Source organism: Drosophila grimshawi, unplaced genomic scaffold (assembly GCF_018153295.1).
Source record: "Drosophila grimshawi isolate 15287-2541.00 unplaced genomic scaffold, ASM1815329v1 contig_311, whole genome shotgun sequence".
In the NCBI taxonomy this organism is placed as follows: Eukaryota; Metazoa; Arthropoda; class Insecta; order Diptera; family Drosophilidae; genus Drosophila; species Drosophila grimshawi.
Window position 1 is genome coordinate 15,190,763 of NW_025063098.1, and position 20,196 is coordinate 15,210,958.

The following is a 20,196-nucleotide window of genomic DNA, read 5'->3' on the forward strand; positions in this document are numbered from 1 at the left end:
TGCTTGCGTGGTTTTTAAAAATCTGAGCCCTTTTGTCAAAATTGTGGCTGTGTCGCTACACACGTGTTTCCAACTTTAAATATAGTATTAATATAGAGGTAAAACTGTGCTGTGGAAAGTTTTGCCCTTTCCCTAAATCTCTTATTGAGAGTATAATTTTGACATGAATTTTGAGCCAGAATCGCGTTTCCACCTTGAAATGGAGACATGAGTGTAAGCCATGATCAAAATGTCATAGGTTTTGAAAATCTTATCACTTTTGACAATGTTATATCTGTGGAAACATTTGACTCATCATACAAGCACATTGTGAACTAGAGTATCCAAATAATTTGATTAATTTAATTTAAGTATCAATGGTCGAGGCATGCCAACCTACTGCGGCCTACTTCCTACCTGATACCAGCTATCAGAGTATTGCGCAGTCGGCTAGACCCGACACATGTTAAAATATTGATAAACAATTATTTGCTTGTAACCTTGAATATAATAGATTTAAACACAAATCCCTCAAGGACTTCTGTAGAAAACAATCGTAAGTTTAACATTTGGGTTTTCCACATCTTAACACGCTCGCAACTCTATTGAACTCTAGTGAATAATATTTTAAAATATATGCTTAAAACTTCGTCTTCACAAAAAAACATCTTCACAATCAATTCGCATTTTAAGTAGGCCAAAATCGGTTGTGGGGGAAACCGCATGAATCACCTAAAGCAACACTGAGAGTTCCCTCAATAGTCTATTGCAACACAGTAATTTCCAGCTACAACTACAAAAATAAACAAAAAACCAGCGAAGGTTACGCAAAAAATTTTGGCTGAAAATGCTGGGGATTACCTGAGCACGGAGCCTAAGTACGCTGATGGATAGGTGGGCGTGTGGCCATAATGTTTACACGGCCTAAACGAGGTGCGGGTTCATTGGGGTTTGCGTTGAAGGTGCACAGAATGAGAAATAGTCGAAACAGCTGGAGGCAGCTATTTGTTTTTTTTTTTGGTCGAAAACCTTTACAGATAATTACAGAATCCAAGCTCAGCATGTTCGACGAAGCAATCCATTAATGCAAAAGGCGCAAAGCTGAAAGAAAGTAAAAACCCAGTACGTATCTTTGCTACCTTCGTGGTCTTAAGTCCACACTCTTTGTACAAAAGCCAAACGAAGAAAGATCTCCGCTCACCCGACCGCAACTCAAAGCCCCTCAAAGCTGTCTTCCACTGTGAGTGAGACGCCAAGCGGTTTTATTGTGTTGCTGCTGCTGCTTTTGTTGTTGTCGTTGTTCATGTTGTTATAGTGGTTGGTGTTGCTATAGTTGTTGTAGTGTCTGCTTTATCGTTTTGTCTCTGGTCGTTTCAGTTTCAATTTTAGTCGAACTCGGGCAGCAACGGCACACGGAAGCAGCCGCGGCGCAGGCGCAACACTAAAAGCAGTAACAAACCGTTTACAATTTAAGTGAAAAATCAACAACTAAAGTGTTTTCATGGTTTTAAAGTGAAATTTAAGTTGATAATTTTTACGCAATTCTTGCGCAATTTGCAAAAGTAAATAAACATTTTGCAAAGTAAATAATTATTACAACAGTTGAGCAGTTCATATACATAATATAATCATAATATTAAAAGTATTTCTGAACAAGAAAAAAATTATTTGTATACCGCGGCATTTAACACTTTCATTTTCAATCGCTCGCTGCATGTCGTTTCGTTAAGCTCGTCCAAGTTGTCGGTTTCGTTGAGTCGTGTTAAATAACAATAAACAAACACAAACAAAAAGCAAACAAATTAACGAAATAACAAACCACGAAAGTTAAAAACCAAATTATATATACACCACAGTTTAATTTTATTGCAAATGAAATAAAAGTTTTTTCGGATTTGGTGTGATACAAAAACAAAAATGCATTTGAATGCATATTTGTTGTGCCTAGGTGGGTATTCGAAAATTCACGAAACAATATATTTTGTAATAATTATAAGTGTTTTTCTGTGCTAATGTGTTGTGGTTGCTCTCAAAAATCATTTTGTTGTTTTTATCTATGTTTAAAAACAAAAGACTTAGGCAACGAACTTGAATTTAGGAATGGGTGCGAAGTGGCCAACCAATTGAGTTCAGACAGCTCTATAAATAAACGCAGTGCGGCTTAACAACACGGTTTCAACACTTAAATTGAGCTACATTTCGTTGAGGAAAGACAAAAAAGAGATCAAGTTTTTAGTTACTTTTATTTATCTTCAATCTTATTTCATTTTATTGTAAAAGTGAAACCCTAAGCTCAAGTTCAAGCTGAAACGCTTTGTTATCTCTCTCTCCTTTTCAAATTAATGACCAAAAAAAACCATAATGCGCATCCGAATCAAACAAAAAAAAAATGAAGAAAAAAACGTGACTAAGTCTGCAACTTTCTTTGGCAGCAACCGCTGCAAAATCTTCCGCCAAGTGACGTCACATCACAAAACCAGTTGCCCGAAATGCAAATTGCGCACTCAGGCGTCCAAGGCCAATCAAATTGTCGCTAGCAGCTGTCCAGCTACTGCACAAAACTCGTAGATACAAAACCCATCTATATCGGATACTACAGCGACACGTTTTGTAGCGCCTGTAAGTGTCTATTGGTATTACCGCAACACGTCGGCCTATCCATACACATTATGCAACTACTACAAAAAATGTTGCGCTGTCATCGCTTGCTGCACAGAGCCAAACTCTGGCGAATTGTTGTTAGTGTCCGCGATATCCACAATTTAATGTTATATTTATCCATTGCTTCGGAAGTTATTGCAGCTGTTTTGTCTTTTATTGTCCGCGCCGCAGCGTGACCGTTGCTCAATTGCAAATATTTTTCCAGCAACGCTGACAATTTATTTTCCCCAGCCGGTTAGCCGGGATTTTCACTTTCGTTGGCATCAAAGCAATATAATAATAGAAACAGCTGCTTGATTGCTTACTTGCATTTGTTTGCGGGGATTTTCTTTTGGAATTCAGTTTGTTTGAATATTAACGCGCTGGAAAATCAATTTTTGATAATTTTCATAAGAAAAAGTGTAGTTTTGATTGTAAATAATAATTGACAGCACTTATTGGCTTTCATAATTTTTTTAAGTTATGACTTGGAAATTAAATGTATTTAGCTGAAGCCTGATGTATTTACTTCTGAATACGTTGAGAAATAAATTATATGTAAATTTTTAAAGAAAGTACAATTTTGTGGCTTAAATGAGCTTCTTGAATATTATAAAAATATTATAATAATTTCCTAGAAAAAAGGTGCATGCTGAAGAATATAAGATATGATTTAAGAATATATTTAAATTATGAATATAATTGTTAGTGCCATTAAATTAATAAGCCAATAAAAATTACAACCTGTCTATAAGTAACCAATGAAAAACTCAGCATTTTACTTGATTTCTTTAGAATAAGATTGAAGAGGACAAGTTTGAATATTTAATTGAATATCAGTCAAAACCCTATTTAACGTTTTCTTATTAATAAAGCAATTTAAACTACAATATTTCTATAAATATTTGTTAAAAAAAAGTCAGTGTTTTAACTTATGCATAGCTCCGTTGCGTTGAATAATGCCACAAATTGGCATTACGCATCTGTAGTACTACAACCAAAAATGAGAAAGTATGTCGCTGGTGCGTCTCTCTCTTACTGTCTCTCGCTCTATCTCGCTCTATCGCTCTGCCGATCTTCGGCAATACTGTCCATGCATATCCGCATGTAGCTCTTCAACTGAAGCGTTTAATGTTTATTTACTTTGTTGTGACATAATCGCAGTTCGCATTTGTTACGCGCCCTCTAGATGACTCGCGATATTTTGGCTTGTGGCTTTAATATCTCTCGAGTTATAGAGGAATATACAATAAAACTGATTCTTTATGCAGAGACAGAAGCTCAAGGTCGCCTTTAGATTTCTCCTCGCCACTAAAAATTGATTTTATCTTTGATCTCCACCCAGACGATTCGGGTTAAGCTGTTACAGTTTGACTTGAGATTTTGTTTTTATTATTTTTGTTTTTTTTGTTGTGCGCCACTCATTAACATTTTTCGAGGCGTGCACTGCAACTTTGTCACTTTCACTTGGGAATAAAATTGCTCATACCAATGGTAAAATGCTTTTTGTAGTGCTTATATATATCTCTTTTTTTTGTAGCTGCTGTTGTATTTTCTTGCCGCTGCGCCACACAATGAAATATTGGCCAATTATACGACAAGCCTTTTTGGCTCGCATATAGAAATGATTTCGTATGAAAAGTGAATGCCCCATTGGCAAATGGCACTGCTCAGCACATTTCGCATAGGCCAAAAAATGGATAATTGTTTGATGGAAAATAAAAAAAAAAATTACTATTTATATATTATTTAAAATTTAGGTTACCAACAGCAGAAAGCAGATAATTGATTTAAAAGGTGGCTGGTCTCATTGATCGAAGAACTTTTATTCAAGCAAATAGATAAGAATTCAATAAAGTCTGAGCAAATGAATTGATGAGAATATAATAAAAATAATATTACAAAAATGTTTATAAAAGTTGTATTTAATGATGCTTGAGCCCAATTAAATGCTAAGCAAATTATACTTCTTTCTATTTATAAATATAATCGAAATCTATTTAGGATTGTTTTATTAAAATTACATTTAATTTGATTGCAGTGCTTGGAGCTGGCATCTTGATGCAGACCCAAGGTTCCGCAGAGGAAGATGAACAGCCGATGCATTTGACCAACGATGGTAAGTGTTTGACTTTGCAATTGGCTAAACATGGGCATTCATAACTTTAACTATTAAGGCAGCGTCTTTCTTTCAGCCGCAATTGCACGACAAACGCCTCGGACGCCAGCTGGTCGAGGATTTGGAATATAACGCGAACTCAGCTAGCAGCATCAGCAGCGCCAGCAGCAGCAGCAATGCCAGCGAGGATGATGTGGAGGATGACAGCGAGTATTATGACAGCGATGAGGATCAAACTGAGAATGACAGCGATGGCAGCAATGAGTCCTTGCCCCGCCTGCTCTCATCCTCGACATTTCATCGCATCTCTGAGACGCTGGGGGCTCTAAATACAGTGGGTCACATGCTGGTGGACATGACACGAGGCGGCCAGGAGGCCAAGACGGAGAATGGTAGCAGTAGCAGTGCTAGTGGTGAAGGGAGCACAACCACCAGCAGCACCGCCACAGAATTAGGCGACCACACAACTGCAACTCCTCTGTTCAAATCACAATCGGTGCCTGGCATCTCGGGTAAGATACTGGACAGCACAACGCAGACACTGTCCGCAAACAGTTTGCTGCCAGCGGGAAAGCCGGCCAATTTGAGTGCCATTCAGGTGGCCACCAAGCGCATTGGCCAGGCGGAGGGGGTGGCGTCGGGCAATCCCATGTTCGTGGAGAACAAGGACGCAAAGCAGCAGAAGAAGAAGCGGAAGAAGAACAAAAACAAGCAGAAAGTGAAGAAACCCAATGAGGAACTAGGCCAAGCCACACCACAGTCATTGCAGAAAATTAAAATACCCACAACACCACGCACAACCACCGCTAGCAGCAGCAGCAGTAATGGCTTCACTAGCAGCACCACTGGCAGCTCCACAACATTGCGGCCACTTGATCAGCTGGCCTTGGCCAGCGAGGAAGCTGGCACCGCCAAGGATGCGGAGAACTATTGCAAGACACCTAGCGGTCGTCCGGGACGTTGCGAGGATCTCAGCAGCTGTCCTGCTCTGCTCCTGAATTTAAGCAGCCTGCGAGAGTCGCTCTGCTTTAAGAGTCTCTTTGTGCCGGGCGTGTGTTGTCCCTTGTCCGCTGGCGCCTCGGAGAGTTCCACAGTGCTGACCACCCAGCGTCCACTGAAGCTTACCGCTAGGCCACAGACCAGCAGCACCACCTTGGCCACAACAAAACGACCCGCCACACTGCGACCCACAGCCAGACCCAGCTCCAGACCCACTTCCGGTCTGGTGCTCATACCACAGAAGAAACCACCGACAACAACAACGACAACCACAACTGAGGAGCCACTGGAGCCAGAGGATCTGGATGAGATTGCCAATAACATTGTCGATCCGGATGAGTGCGGTCAGCAGGAGTATTCAACGGGTCGCATTGTCGGCGGCGTCGAGGCGCCCAACGGACAGTGGCCCTGGATGGCAGCCATCTTCCTGCACGGTCCAAAGCGTACGGAGTTCTGGTGCGGTGGCTCGCTAATTGGCACCAAGTACATTCTGACAGCGGCGCATTGCACCAGGGATTCCAGACAAAAGCCGTAAGTTAATAATGCCTCAAATTGCTGCAATATCTTTGAAACGTTATTAAAGTACTTAACGAAAGTAAAATATATTTGTCCTTTGGAAAAAATAATTAAAATTGGAAAACATAGCTTTAATTGAGTTCAAAACTATTAATTTCTGACTTGCAAGCTTGATGAATACCCAGAAATTTAACACATTCACAAAAACCCAAAAGTTTTCCGTTTTAATTGTCAAAATGCGAAAACTGAAAAGTGAGCTACTATTAAAGAAAGTAAAATGAATAACCAAGATATTTGTTAAAAACGGAAACGGAAAAGTTTAGCAGATAGTTCGTTGTTTTATCTGTCATTTTTATAGAGGGTGCTTCAGTCATGATATGTGTAATTAAATCAATATTATTATTTGCAGATTCGCTGCCCGACAGTTTACGGTGCGTCTGGGCGACATAGATCTTTCCACGGATGCTGAACCCTCCGATCCTGTCACTTTTGCCGTCAAGGAGGTGCGCACCCACGAACGGTGAGTGAGAATTCTCTGCTCGTCAACTCAACGGTTCAGTTAGCTAATTCATATATATTTCGCATGCAGGTTCTCTCGGATTGGCTTCTATAATGACATAGCGATTCTCGTGCTGGATAAGCCTGTGCGCAAGTCCAAGTATGTGATACCCGTTTGCCTGCCTCGAGGGGCACGTATGCCGCCCAAGGAGCGTTTGCCCGGCCGACGCGCCACTGTGGTTGGCTGGGGCACCACCTACTATGGCGGCAAGGAGTCCACTAGCCAGCGGCAGGCCGAGCTGCCCATCTGGCGCAACGAGGACTGCGATCGCAGCTATTTCCAACCCATCAACGAGAACTTCCTTTGTGCCGGCTACTCCGATGGCGGAGTCGATGCGTGTCAGGTGAGTGCGAATATAGTCTCATATAGATTGACAAATTTAACAGCATCATCTCTGGCTTGCAGGGCGACTCTGGTGGTCCTTTAATGATGCGCTACGACTCGCATTGGGTGCAATTGGGCGTCGTGTCCTTTGGCAACAAGTGCGGCGAGCCCGGCTATCCGGGCGTTTACACACGTGTCACGCAGTACCTCGACTGGATACGTGATCACACAAAGGATTAGGCGACTTAGTTGTAACTGTAGCTAGGCTTATGTACCCGCTAGTCTATGTACGTTTAATGCTCTCTTCCTGTTGCTACTACTACCACATATTATACAACTACTGATATTTATGAGTCCCCATAACTCAATTGCTATCCAATTGTTTACCATATTATGCGTAGTTGCGAACAGCATTTGTTATTTAAATTATTTAGACCTAAACGATAAATAAATAATATCTGAGTAAAACTGTAAATGCCTCTGTTAATTGATAGTTATCAATATTTAATCCAATTTTGCATACTTGGGTTGAAGAGTATCCAAGATTGGATATATAGTTAAATTTGGGAGGTCTTCGCATTTATTATTTTAGTATTTCAGATATAAAATAGAAAAACCTGATAATTCATATTTCGAATAAGCCTTTGCAATCCTGCTTAGATGTTTAGTTTAAATAAATAAATAGAGCAAAAATATACAAAAAATCGAGGCTAATAGAAATTAAAAGAAAATTATGGATGAGATTAGAAATGTGTATTGCTAACCTGTGAATTCCCTGATAGAAATAGACTCTCACGATGTAATATGACATGACTAAAATATTACATATATATTTTTTGCGCTCTTTCGATTTGTGTTAAGTTTCGATTGTGAGCAGTGAATCTACAAAGGGGAAGTATTTCGTATTCCTCATATAAATAAACATTCGCTGGAAATGGGTAAGCGATGGAGCGGGAGAAGGGGGAAACAGAGCAACCAGATATTCGAACCCAGTTCAACAAGCAACGCGGCAAATTGCACTTTTAGTTCTCGTTAAGTTCTCAGGGCTTTCGAACGCTTCAGTTTTGTTTTGTCGATTGCCGGCAACGCGCGCGCTTTTTTCCACTCTCTTCGTTTAACAATGAACTCAACTGTTGAACACAATCGATTAGTTTATGGGGAACTTTAATTAACATTGGCAATCAGCATTAGGATTAGCAATCATCGGAAACTAATAACATTTTATGTTTTTATAACACTGATAAGCATTTTTGTGTTGTGACTCAACAAAAGTTTGCGCTTCTTGTTTATATAAAGCTTTCAGTGCTTGAAACGCGTGGTAAGTTCAGTACTCAAATTTGGCTAAAGCTCTCTCTCATGCGTTCGTAACGGCAGAGAGACAGTGAGAGCGGGCGTAAGCGTGTGTGTGAGAGAGTGTAAAGGGTTGCGTCAACAAAAGGGCATAGGTAGGTCAAATAAATGGAAGTACAAAATTTGATTTTATTGTTGCTTAAAGCTTATAATTTACATAAAATATCCCAGACGAGAGAAGTATATGCTCATAATCGCCTGTGCTAAAATATATAATCACGACTTGTAGCTTTAAACTTTGTATGTCGTTATGCTAAATGCTATGCAACACAAAAGCTTCAAAAAGCTCTATGCTAAGCTTAATATGCTGTTTTTTGGGCGTTTTCAATGCGATTTTTGTAGCGATTTTGATTAATGAGCAGTTATTTTTGAACATTGTTTTCCTTTCTTGTATTTTAGTTAACTAAACCAAAGAACGGTAACACCGTATGTGTACTCTGAATTTGAGATGATTTTTTTTTAAATCATATCACAAAATATGAATGACATACATTAAATATGGCATAATATTTAAGTTATGCGGGATCAAATGCTTAAAATAAAAAGAAATTAAAGTAAAAACAAAAAAGAAGACCTGTTCCCGCCCGGGTTCGAACCGGGGACCTTGTGCGTGTGAAGCACACGTGATAACCGCTACACTACGGAAACTCTTGCAACGAGTGAGGCCTAAGGCTGTTTAAGAAGCACAGCTCTCTTGATTTCTCTTTTTTTTTTAAATTTCTGATCCGAGAATTGTAATAATAAACAACACATATTACATTATGTGGACGGTTGTCATACATATAAAAAAATCATTAAATTATTAAGAAATCAGAGCAAAAAGTAAAGTAAGCAAAATTTAAAGCTGTATGGTATGATTTTATAAAGACAAGGCATTTATTTATGGCTAAATAGTATATACATTCCAGGGTGTGTATTGTTTTTTTAAATTTACATTTAAATAATTGTTTTTTTTTTTATATTTTAAATACAAATTAATGAAAAAAAAGTTTGTTCCCGCCCGGGTTCGAACCGGGGACCTTGTGCGTGTGAAGCACACGTGATAACCGCTACACTACGGAAACATCTGTCATTTGCTCGGCCCAATATGACCCAATAATGCTGCCCACCACTTATTGAAAGGGGGCCTCGGGACAATTACTTTCTTGGTCCACAGCGGAACTATGAATTGCGCTAGAGTTTGACAAACTCGTGCCACGCCCAGTGTTAATTGGCGTCTTGCCAGGCCGCCCACTTTCACTGGCAGTTGAATTGGCAGAGAGGGCACACAAGGCATTCAAAGCATTTGGCTGGAGTTGAGAAATGTCTGAAACATGCACACAGATTACCAATTCATGTATCCCCCCTCAACACCTCAACCATTCAACCCCTCGGTTACCTTTAAATAAATTTGCTCACGCTGATCCTTAATTAAAATTCCCATTGTCTATGCTGGCCTGCATAGATTTTTACCTTCCCCCTTCCTTCAGCGGCAACAACATATCTCTGGCCCTGGCACACAATTAATATGCAGGCCAAGAACGCTTTCTAACTGCTCGCACTCGTTATAATTACGCATTTAAATTGGCACAAGGGCTGAGACCGGTGAAGAAGCCTGACTCCTGGCCAGGGATATGGCCAGCTTTGGTTGTGAATGTTGAGTTAGCCCTATCTGCTGGCGATTTTACTCTAGCCCAGGGCATTTTTATTTTGTCAAGAATTGTGACGGTTCATTGGATTTCATTGTCTTCTCTTTAAAGTATATTTTGGTTTTCCAACTAATAATTCTTAGACTATTAATAAACATTTTCTTGCTAGTTTTGAATTTTATTATTAAGCTCATTCATTTGCCTAAAAAATTAGTAGATCAATTTTAAATATGTTTTTCCTGTTTGAAAGAGTATATATATATAAAAAAAAGGGCTTGACTTATAACCATTGAAGACTTAAATGTTAAAAAGAGCTCACCAAACAATAAATAGTTAATAAAATTATATTTCTTGTTCGATTTTCAATAATTAACTACAAGTAAAAAACAGTTAATTTATAATGCGAATTTAAGTTGAAAAAGTTTCGACGTAGCAAATGAAAATAAAATATTTGCTATAAACGTCATTAGTTTGACATTCTATTATTAACATAAGGATATAGATTATATATATGAGAATCGTCAGAAAATCGACGTAGTCTAGCTAAGATCTGAAATATATTTAGTTTGTGACATTCAGCGTATTTAATCTTCGACCGACGAAAGATAAATCTTATTTCTAGTTGTTGTTGTTATTGTTGCTGTGTTTGCTATTGTGGTTGTCTGTGTGGCATGGCCCCATAAATTTGGGTCAATGGGAAAAACGTCAGAATTGAGTAATTACAACATAATTTTCAATTTTGCAGTTTACGTTGTAAATTAATTTGCGGTCGACATTTGCAAAGCGCGCCGCGTTCATTGTGTATTGTGTATGTGTGTGTGGCACGGCATTTCGGCAACGCCTAGCCAGCAGCAGCAGCAGCAGCAACAGCAGCAGCAGCAACAGCCGCTTGCAGCCCACAGCAGCATGCCCCCCTGCAGCAGACTCGACTCGACTCGAGTCTCGAGTCTGTGCTGATGAAGCGCACAATCGTGACTGGGCGCGGCTGTGGAGCTTGTGCGGGGTCACAACAATTATAGCAACAATTAAGGGGCAGCTGGGCAGCTCATTGTTGGATTTGTGTATGGTGGAGGCGAGGTGGTCGGGTGCCGTGGTTTGGCATACAGCGGGGTTTTTGTTGGCGACGCCGTTTGTTGTGCATAATTAATTTGCAGTTATTTTGCACGTTCGTGCTTACGATTTTGTTCCTCTCTTTTTTTTTTGCTGCTGGTGCTTAGCGGGGTTTTGGGGTGTTTGGGGTACTATTTGAGGTCGGGCAAAAAGTGTTTACGATTTTACAGTTGAGCGCATTTTAATTGAAAGAACTAAAAGACAAGCCAGTGTCAACGACACATGCGTCGAGTAAGTAAGGGGCAACATGTGGAGTGCCAAAGAAAGATGGAAAGGAGCAATGGGGTGGGGGTTGTGTGTGAAGGCATGTGGCAGGGGCAGCGGCAGTGGCAGCGACTGGGTCTGTTGTCAACAGCTGGAATCATGTGGGGTGGTTTATGTAGAATGCAATAAAAAATTGACCCGAAAATGTGTAACAAATGCTGTGACATATTTTTGCCAAACGCCCAATGCCTCACCCCGCTGCCGCAAGCCCAACGAGCCCCACAGGCCCCACAAGCCCCAACTTTCCCCAGGCCGCCCAAACCAATACGCCGTTAAGTTACCCGCTGCCAATGATCCTGAAAAGGAAACGGCACCAAAGCGAGTCGCAAAAGGGTGTTTCAAATGGGTGCTGCGTAGTTGGCCAAAAGGCGTCCTGGTTGCGAGGGGTCTGCTGGGGGTGTGGGTGGCTGGTTGTGGGCGTGTGTGTATAGTGAAAATCGGTTGCGGGCAACATTTGTTTTGGGCTACAGCACAGCAAATGTGCAAAAATGAATATGGCACAAAAATATAAACAAAAAAAAAAAAACACAAAATAACAAGCAAACAAAACACAAAAAAATAAAAGAGAGAATAAAAAAAAACAAAGTAAGGCAAATGGCAAAAATCTGTAACTGTAACTGCAACATGGCATGAACTTAATCTGCTGCCGATTGTTTTTGCTGTTGTCGTTGATGTTGATTTTGTTGTTGCTGTTGTTGCTGTTGTTGTTGCTAAGGGTTTGTTGCTCAATTTGTAGCCCATGCATGGCAGCAGCTACTTTGGCAGAGGGAGAGTCGTAGCAGAAGATGGAGCAGCAACCGAAGCAGCAGCAACGCCAATCCAAACCAAATACCGCCGCTTTTTCAATATTGCGGCAACAATTTTCATCGTTGTTTGTATTTGCCAGCGTTGTAATAATGAAAGCAACGATTGGGGCGTGTTACAATCCCTACCAGCCCCCCCGCACCCCCTCCACCCGCTCATTGTATGGGTTTCGGGTTGCGGCATTACGCCGTTGCAAATGGCGGTTAACGGCTTTTTGGGGGCAGGCGTCGGGCGTTTTGTGTGGAGGTCAGCTCTCCCGGTTCGGGGTGTTCATTTAATTGAAAACAGCGAGGCAGCACTTAAACTGAAACCGAAAACAGATGGAAACGAAAAACTTGCAATAATTGCTGAGAAGGCGCTTAAATCGACTTGGGATCCCAAAGTTCCAAGTTTGCAGCAGCTAAAGTTCAACCCGTCCTCAAGTGTGCAGCTAATGAATTCTTCATAGAGTTAAATACGAAAGTTATTGGCCAACTCTCTCAATTAACAGCACATTAAAACATGCAACCGAAATGAAGAGAATATCAGGCCGTAAACAACATTTACGCAAATCCACTCGGATCGAACATTATATTGGACGGGTAGATAAACTGAATTAATTATTAAGCAAGCATCTTTTGCTTGGTAATCATTTTTTAATAACATTTTTATAGACAAAATTGTGAGGAAGTACCCAATTTCCGGGTTATATAGATACAATAAAAACATTTTAAGCCAAATATTTAGAGGTCATCTTATTTTATATCTTTCAAGTTGAAGAATTCAATGGATGAAATATGATTCTTATTAAAAATATATAGATATAATAATATGAATATTTCAGAATCAGTTTTTTAATGTGTTAGATCCCTTTCAACATAAATCAAACACATTTGTGGGAAAATAATCGAAAATATTCCATGTCAAATATTTACCATCAAATGTATTTGATATCTTTTTAAATTTGAGTATTTTAATGGGTAAAATATATGGATATATATACAAAAATTAATATGAAATGTAGCATTGGTTTTAAATGTTTTCCAACTATTAAAGGTTTCATTTTTTATTAGATTTACAAAATATCAATGATATGTATTTCATCATTAGTTTTCTAATGTATTCCTTTTAAATATTTATTTCTCTATCAGAAATTGTGGTAAATCAACAGTTAAACTGAGAAACCAGATACCTTCACTGAAATGTTTCTATATTTATATCAATTTAAATGTGATACGAGTTGCCGAGTGCGTACTTAACAGCCATTGCTGATATTTGACAGTGTAACCTGATATTTTTGCTTGTTGCAATTGGCGGCGCCATTCCTTTGTGCAACTCACGCCTACACATCGGGCAATGCGCTGCTGTTGCACACATGTGTTATCTTTAGCCGTGTATATACATATATATATATATGTATTTGTATATGTGTAGAGCTCGCCCCTATGTGTAGAGCTCGTTTGTAAACAAGCAGCGCAAAAGGATACAATGGCAGGCCGGGCGCATGACAGCCCAGTGGGTGGCTTGGTGTGGACAAACAGTCCAACCAGCGGCGAGCGGCAAGTGCAACTGAGCTCGTTGAAACGCATGCCATCCGTTGTTGCGTTAATGGCAAAGAGTTGAGCTGGTGCTATTTGCCACCATATCTATCTGCCCTTATCCCTTGCTTTGCCCTGCGTTGGCAGCAGCAGAAAACCAATAAGTCAAACGACCAAAAAGGCTTAACGGACTATAAAAAGGAAAAGGCAACACGAAAGAAACTCAGCACAAAATTACAACGGTTGCAAAAAAGAAATAAATAAATAAAAAATAAAAAAAATTAAATAATGGCAGCGCGTTGAAGAAATAACCAGATTGGCGAAAACTTTGCTTAATCCGACGAAGAAGAAATGCTCTTAGCAAATGCTGGGCAAGTTGAATAACAAATGTGTTCTTGAATCAAATAAATGTGTATCTTATGCTTATTTAAAATATTTGAATATTGGACTTGTCTCCATTTAAGAAAAATAAAATAATATTTAAAAATTGTAGTCTGGGCACTTAAATTATTTCTTAGCTAGCTGATAAACTGTTTAACGGATTCAATTCGTTTTTTTTGGAAGCCAAAAATCCATATTAAAAGATAATTATGAAACAGTTCTGCACCTGTCCGTATTAAGTAAAGAGAGAGAGAAAAAAGATCCATTCTCAACTTGAATTAAACTTAAATTTCCTTTTCTATCAAAACCAGTTAAGTGATAAACTTAAATAACATCGGTTCGAACTATAGACTGAACAACTATTGTAGTATTTTTTAAGTCATGTTTTGTGGTAGATTTGGCACACGTTTACTTTTTATATATAGAGAGATATATATCTATCTACTTCACAACCTTTACTGGCTATATTAGAATGCCATAAAACTCGTAGAAAGAGCATCGCTGGCAATAATAACAACACGTGCTGTTGTTGACTGTTTTGTGCTGTGATTGCCGTATAGCAGTCAAGATCTATGAGCTGCCGTTGTTGTTGTTGCTGTTGTTGTTGCTGCTGGTACTGCTGCTGCTCGAGCAGCTCGTCCAGCGACCCATTTGTGCCGAGTGTGTGACAATAAAATGTTTACTGATAGGCAACAGCAGCAACAACCACACGAATGAGAAACCCGGTCGAGCAATTGAATGTGGCACAAACTGCTTGCCGGATGGCTGGCAATGTCTCACTGTGTGTGTGCTTTTGCTTATATACATATATATATATATGTGTGTGTGTGTGTGTGGGTGAGCCTGTCATCTATTAAAAAAGGTTGCCAAAGCAAACTAAATTGCAAGCAAAAAGCAAAGTCCGGCGACTATTATAAATAATAAATGCTGACTGGTCAAGCCAGCGTTGAGTCTAGAGAGTCTACAGTTGAGTCCTTATGCAACCCACACCTACACCACACTAACCCATACTGCAGCAGCACACTGCCTGCCCCTTGCTCCAAGTCAAACCCAAGGCGCAACTTTCGGCGCCGGCTGAGCAAAAACAATTTGCCATGTTTTTTTTTTTTTTTTTGGTTTTCTCTCTTTTTTTCCTGGCTAACGCGCCCTTGGCTCATAAATCTCAACCAAGAGTGAAATAAAGCTAAACGTAGCGGAGCAGATACGACAACTGTGGGCTCTGCTTGGGGTTTGGGCTGCTTTTGGGTGCTAGGCACCTGGCAAATTGATTTGTTGGTTTATTTGGCTACCTTTACGTCCCGCCCTTCCCCTCCCCCACCAATAAGTCTGCGAGGGCGAGGCCTGTTTGTGTCATAAAATACGACGACGGGATGTGTTATATGAAGTGTCCTGCCCCAAAATGACATTACGATGAAGTGTAGGCAGCTGCAGGCGTCGCTATAAAGCAATTTACAATTGTGCCCCAACCCATCCCCCATAAGATTACAACCCCCTAGCGTTGCCCTTGATCGATTCAATTAGACGGCCAGCCGCCTAATGTCTTTAATTTAAATCAATCAATCAATCAATCTAGCCAGCTAGCCAGCTATCAATCCCCCCACCTTATTGTTATTTTAGTTTGGAGGTTTTTCTACTGTTTTCCTTCCGTTTTGCTTATTTTTGTTTTGTTTTTTTTTTTTTTTTTGGGCAACAGCTTATCTAGCCTTCATTTTTATTCGGGTGCTTTTAGCTTTGGCTGGGCTTAGTTTGAATTGATTGGGCCGCCTTTAGGTTTTGGCCCTGACCCACTCTTTCCACAGATGCTTATGCTGCTGCTTAGTTTTAGGCAGCGGCTTACGCATTTTGGGCCTTTTGTCTTTTTCGGCTAAGCTACTTAATTTATTTGACCCTATTCATGTGTCTATTCTGTGCAAATTTTTAAAGCGATTCCTGAGCTGATATCAAATTGCCAGCAGCTTCCAGTTGCCACGCCCTCTCAGTAAAAGGTGAAACAGCACATGACCTGCATTTATATTGTCCACAGGACTCATGATAGTGTGCATGTGTGTGTGTTTGTGTGTGTGTGTGTGTGTGTTTGCTTAAGTGTGTTTGCTCAAGTGTATGTACTCCGATGTCGCTTTATCTGATTGCCGTTTACATTTTGTACTTTTTGGATTTAGGATGTTTGCATTAAATCGAAATTGTGAACTCTGTGAATTTCTCAACTTGTCTAAAAGTCAGTAGGGGTTTCACTACTTACTGAATTATTGTTCAACTTGAATTTGCTAAAATTGCAGCTAGATAAAATATGAAATAAATAGTTTTATCTTTCATTTATCAGAATAAATTCATTGCATGAAATTGAGTTGAGTTTTATAAATGGAACACGCTGGCAATTGCATGACTTGCGTCTTGACTTGTGTGTGCCTGTGTGTGTGTTGCAGAATGATTTTTCCTTTTAAATTCACTTACCATTATTTTCAACATTGTAGTTTATTTGATTTAAGCCCGAATTTCTTTGTATTTTCATCAGCCTTAAAGACATCTAAATCATATTATTTCTTCCTTAATTATTCTAAATATTTTTTCACTTAAGTCTATAATCTATTCGAGCCTTTAATAATTTAGTGAAGCAGAAAAATAATCATTCTGGCAGAGGGATAAACAATGTACATTTTCCTGGCCTACTATTATTTTTGGAAGTCCCAATAGTCCACGAATAAAATATTATTAATATTATTTTAACGGATTCCTGTGCTTAGAAAATGGAATCGATTACTTTATAAAATGTCAAAGCACAGATAGGCTGTCGAAATGGAGACGATTGAGATTTGGAGAACGTTGTTTTGATTGCATGACCTGCATATATGCAGCGACGCTTCGCTTGCTGGCATTTGCTTGCAATCTTTCAATAATTCATGGTGCAATCAATAACGTAAACTAACAACACGTGCCTCTAACAGCATTTGAACGGCAGGCAAGGATTGAGTTAGGAGTTGTGGATGGTTACCATTCTTAACCGTTTGCTGACTGGCATTTTGTTTGCATTTAGCTACGATTCGTTTCACTTGCATATTTTGCCAATAAATTGCCGTGTGCTTTGTGCTTTGTGCTGCTGTCCTGTCAACCTTATCCTAACTTCCATCGATGTATGCCTGTATGCCGCATCGCTATCAAAATGTCAAAGTTCAATGTGCAATTTAAATGCAGCACACTGCAATTGGCTTTGCTGTTGCTGCCTCGTTTCAGGTGCACAGGACAAAAAAATAAATGCATGCAATTTGTATTTAAATGCGCCGCAATTTGCCGCAACTGCTCGAGGGAGGCGGGACGTGGCAGATTGGCAGAGTGGCCGACCCGGGGCGAGGAGGTAAGGAATATTGCCTGCGGCTATTTTTAATTGGCAAAATAAAAATGTGCACTGAACGAAAAATGTATGCATTTGAATTGCATGAAATGCGCGCAGGCTACATGTAAATTGAAAATTTATTGCGAAAAATCAACACTGCTCCAAAAAGTATACTATGGAAATGTAAATAGACTGCAGCACACACACACACACACACTTCGGCGCACACACACACACATTGAATGAGCGCAGGAAGCATCGATTATTCAAAACATCCGCAATTGCGCTAATCGACAATAGCGCCATCTAGTGCCTGCCAGTCGCAGTTTGTCAAAATCATTTCGAGTTTGGCTTTTTTGTTGTTTCTGTTGATGTTTGTTGTTGTTGCCCCTTTTTCTACTGCACAGTGTGTTAAGGCTTAGTGTCTATTGTCACACACGCACACTTAACCAAATACACACCCGCAGAGCGCACACACACACACACACACACACACACACGCACACATGCCCTCTTCATTCATATGCATGACGATGTGTCCATTTTTGTGGCTTGTCATTAATGCATAAAAAATGCTAATGGGGCCAACGTTTATGGCGTCGCTTTTGGCCAAAAAGGAAAAAAGGTGTAAACTGTTCATGCCAGTTGTTTTTGTTGTTTTTGTTGTTGTTGTTGCTATTGGGGTAAATGTGTTGTCGTAATGCCTTTTAAATGAAGTTGTGCGCCATTTGCCATTTGAAGTTTTTTTTTTTGTATTTTGTTGTTATTTTTCTTGTGATTTTTTGCACCGTTTGCACTGATGGCCAAAACACATACAGCCAAATTGACTTGCGGAATGGAATTATCCTGAATGGCAGATTAGTAGCAAGCATCTTGCCTCCGACTCTTGAAATGCTTAAGGATTTTTATAGCGTAATTCCAAGTGAATTGGCACTTCGACACTCAGTTACGGCTATACTACTAAGTAGTATCTGGAATAATGCCAGCACATGTCCGACTCTTGAGCAAAATGTCTTTAATAATGCAACGGGCTCGGAAACTCAACTAGAGCCAGAGATCGAAATGTGTTAGAACATAAAAAAATATTTCTGGGATGTGCGTATATTCTTTTATAGGATAATCACATAATATTTTAATTTGTACTTAATAGAAAAGCTTCTGGGATAAAATTAATATAGTAGAAAATAATTTCGATTTTTCTAATGGCTTTGTATGTGTAATTAATAAATTACGAGTATCAGATAATTTGGCTATATAATTGTAAGTGTCTTGCGCGTAACACATTGTTTTATTGAAGATCTGGTGCTGCTCTTAATACACGTTTTTGGCGACACCATTTTAATGTCATGCTGCCTTGTACCCAAACAATGTCCCAATGGAATACCAAAAAAAAAAAGGTTATTTCCAAAAGGGCGATATTCAATTTACCTTTTGTGACACTTTTAGGTGGCACATTCCGAGTTACTGACCCAAGTCAGTTGCTGAAGCTGTATCTTAATCTCCATCTTTAAATGTATCTGCACCACTGTAACTGCGCTGCAAATAAACATCAAGCCGCACTACAAAAAAAAAGAAAGAAAAAAAGAAAAAGATCACCACAAACCAACAACAACAAAAACAAAAGGAAACAAAAGCTTTTGCTGCATGTGCATGCGTGTGCCTCTTCCGCCAAGGTGTATCTGTTTGTGTGTGTGTGTGTGTGCTGTTTGTGAGTGTTTGTTTTAGTGTTACCTGTGCATCAGCATCAGTGGCGCGTAACGCGAACATTTTTCAAAGCAACACAGCAATAACGAACAATAACACACAGCTCAGATACAGATAAAGGATACGGGCGATGACGATGGTGATGGCCATGGCGATGGCACTCCTGGCATCTAACCCGTGAATGGAGTCCAGCTAGTCTCCTTTTTTCTGGGCGTGACACGAACATGTATGAGTTCTTCTCGCAAAGTTTTCAATAAGTGCATTTGAATACAGATTTTGGCTCTGGTTAGTTGACTTGGCGAAAAGTTGTCTGACTCAAAACAAAAAGTGAGTAAGTTTAGTAAATTATTTAGTTTTTGAGTGTGGACTGAAAAACAAAAAGAAATTAAAATTAAGTTGTCTTTAGATTCAGGTATTTCAGGTATAGCAAAGTTTAAAGCAAATGTGCCATGAATTATTTTAATGTCTTTTAATATTCATATCTAAATGGCCGTCAATAAATAACACCTTGTCGAGAAGGAATCTTTCTTTTTTCACTTTGCATAATATTTAAATTCTGTTAAAAATAAGTGATATACACCAACCAAAGAATTATTCATAGTTTCTGATTCCTTCATATATCTCGAATATTGTGACTATATTGTGACCACTGAAAGAGGAGCAACATTCCTTAACAGGCCATAACAGGCACGAGCCCAGCACTGATGCCTAGTTGCTAGTTTACTTTTGGTCCAAACCGCGACCCAAAGCGAGTGCAGCGTTGAGTTCATTTTACATGGAAGTTTTCGATTTATTTGCCGCTGCGCTGAGCACGAGGTCATATGGCTGAACGGAGTATACAGGGATAGGTGTTAAGCGGGGCAGCAGATTGGGGCTGGAGGTGTAGTTGGTGGTGGCAACTTCAGTCAAAATGGCAATTTATCATTTTGTGCTTAGACGTGCGGCAGGTAAAGAAATAAAACGATACGAAATGA

General features: G+C 39.5%; 2 protein-coding genes and 2 non-coding genes across 4 annotated transcripts in view; 2 read left to right on the forward strand and 2 right to left on the reverse strand.

Annotated features, from left to right (window-relative positions):
• Window positions 1-1,882: 1,882 nt before the first annotated feature.
• Window positions 1,883-7,574, forward strand: LOC6567722. Its single transcript, XM_001994144.3, has 6 exons — window positions 1,883-1,927; window positions 4,661-4,738; window positions 4,801-6,268; window positions 6,663-6,773; window positions 6,843-7,155; window positions 7,218-7,574. The coding sequence occupies exons 1-6, from the start codon at window positions 1,897-1,899 to the stop codon at window positions 7,374-7,376; spliced, it is 2,160 nt and encodes a 719-aa protein (XP_001994180.2). The 5' UTR covers window positions 1,883-1,896; the 3' UTR covers window positions 7,377-7,574.
• A 586-nt stretch (window positions 7,575-8,160) lies between these two features.
• The window catches only part of LOC6567719 (nicotinamidase), a 31,305-nt gene continuing 19,269 nt past the window's right edge, over window positions 8,161-20,196 (forward strand). The window contains exon 1 of the mRNA XM_001994143.2: window positions 8,161-8,454. The gene's annotated coding sequence lies outside the window, so the exon portion shown is untranslated. The remainder of the gene's footprint in view (window positions 8,455-20,196) is intronic.
• Window positions 9,062-9,134, reverse strand: Trnav-cac. Its single transcript has one exon. It is a non-coding gene; the product is annotated as a tRNA-Val (tRNA).
• On the reverse strand, window positions 9,478-9,550 carry Trnav-cac. The gene has a single exon. It is a non-coding gene; the product is annotated as a tRNA-Val (tRNA).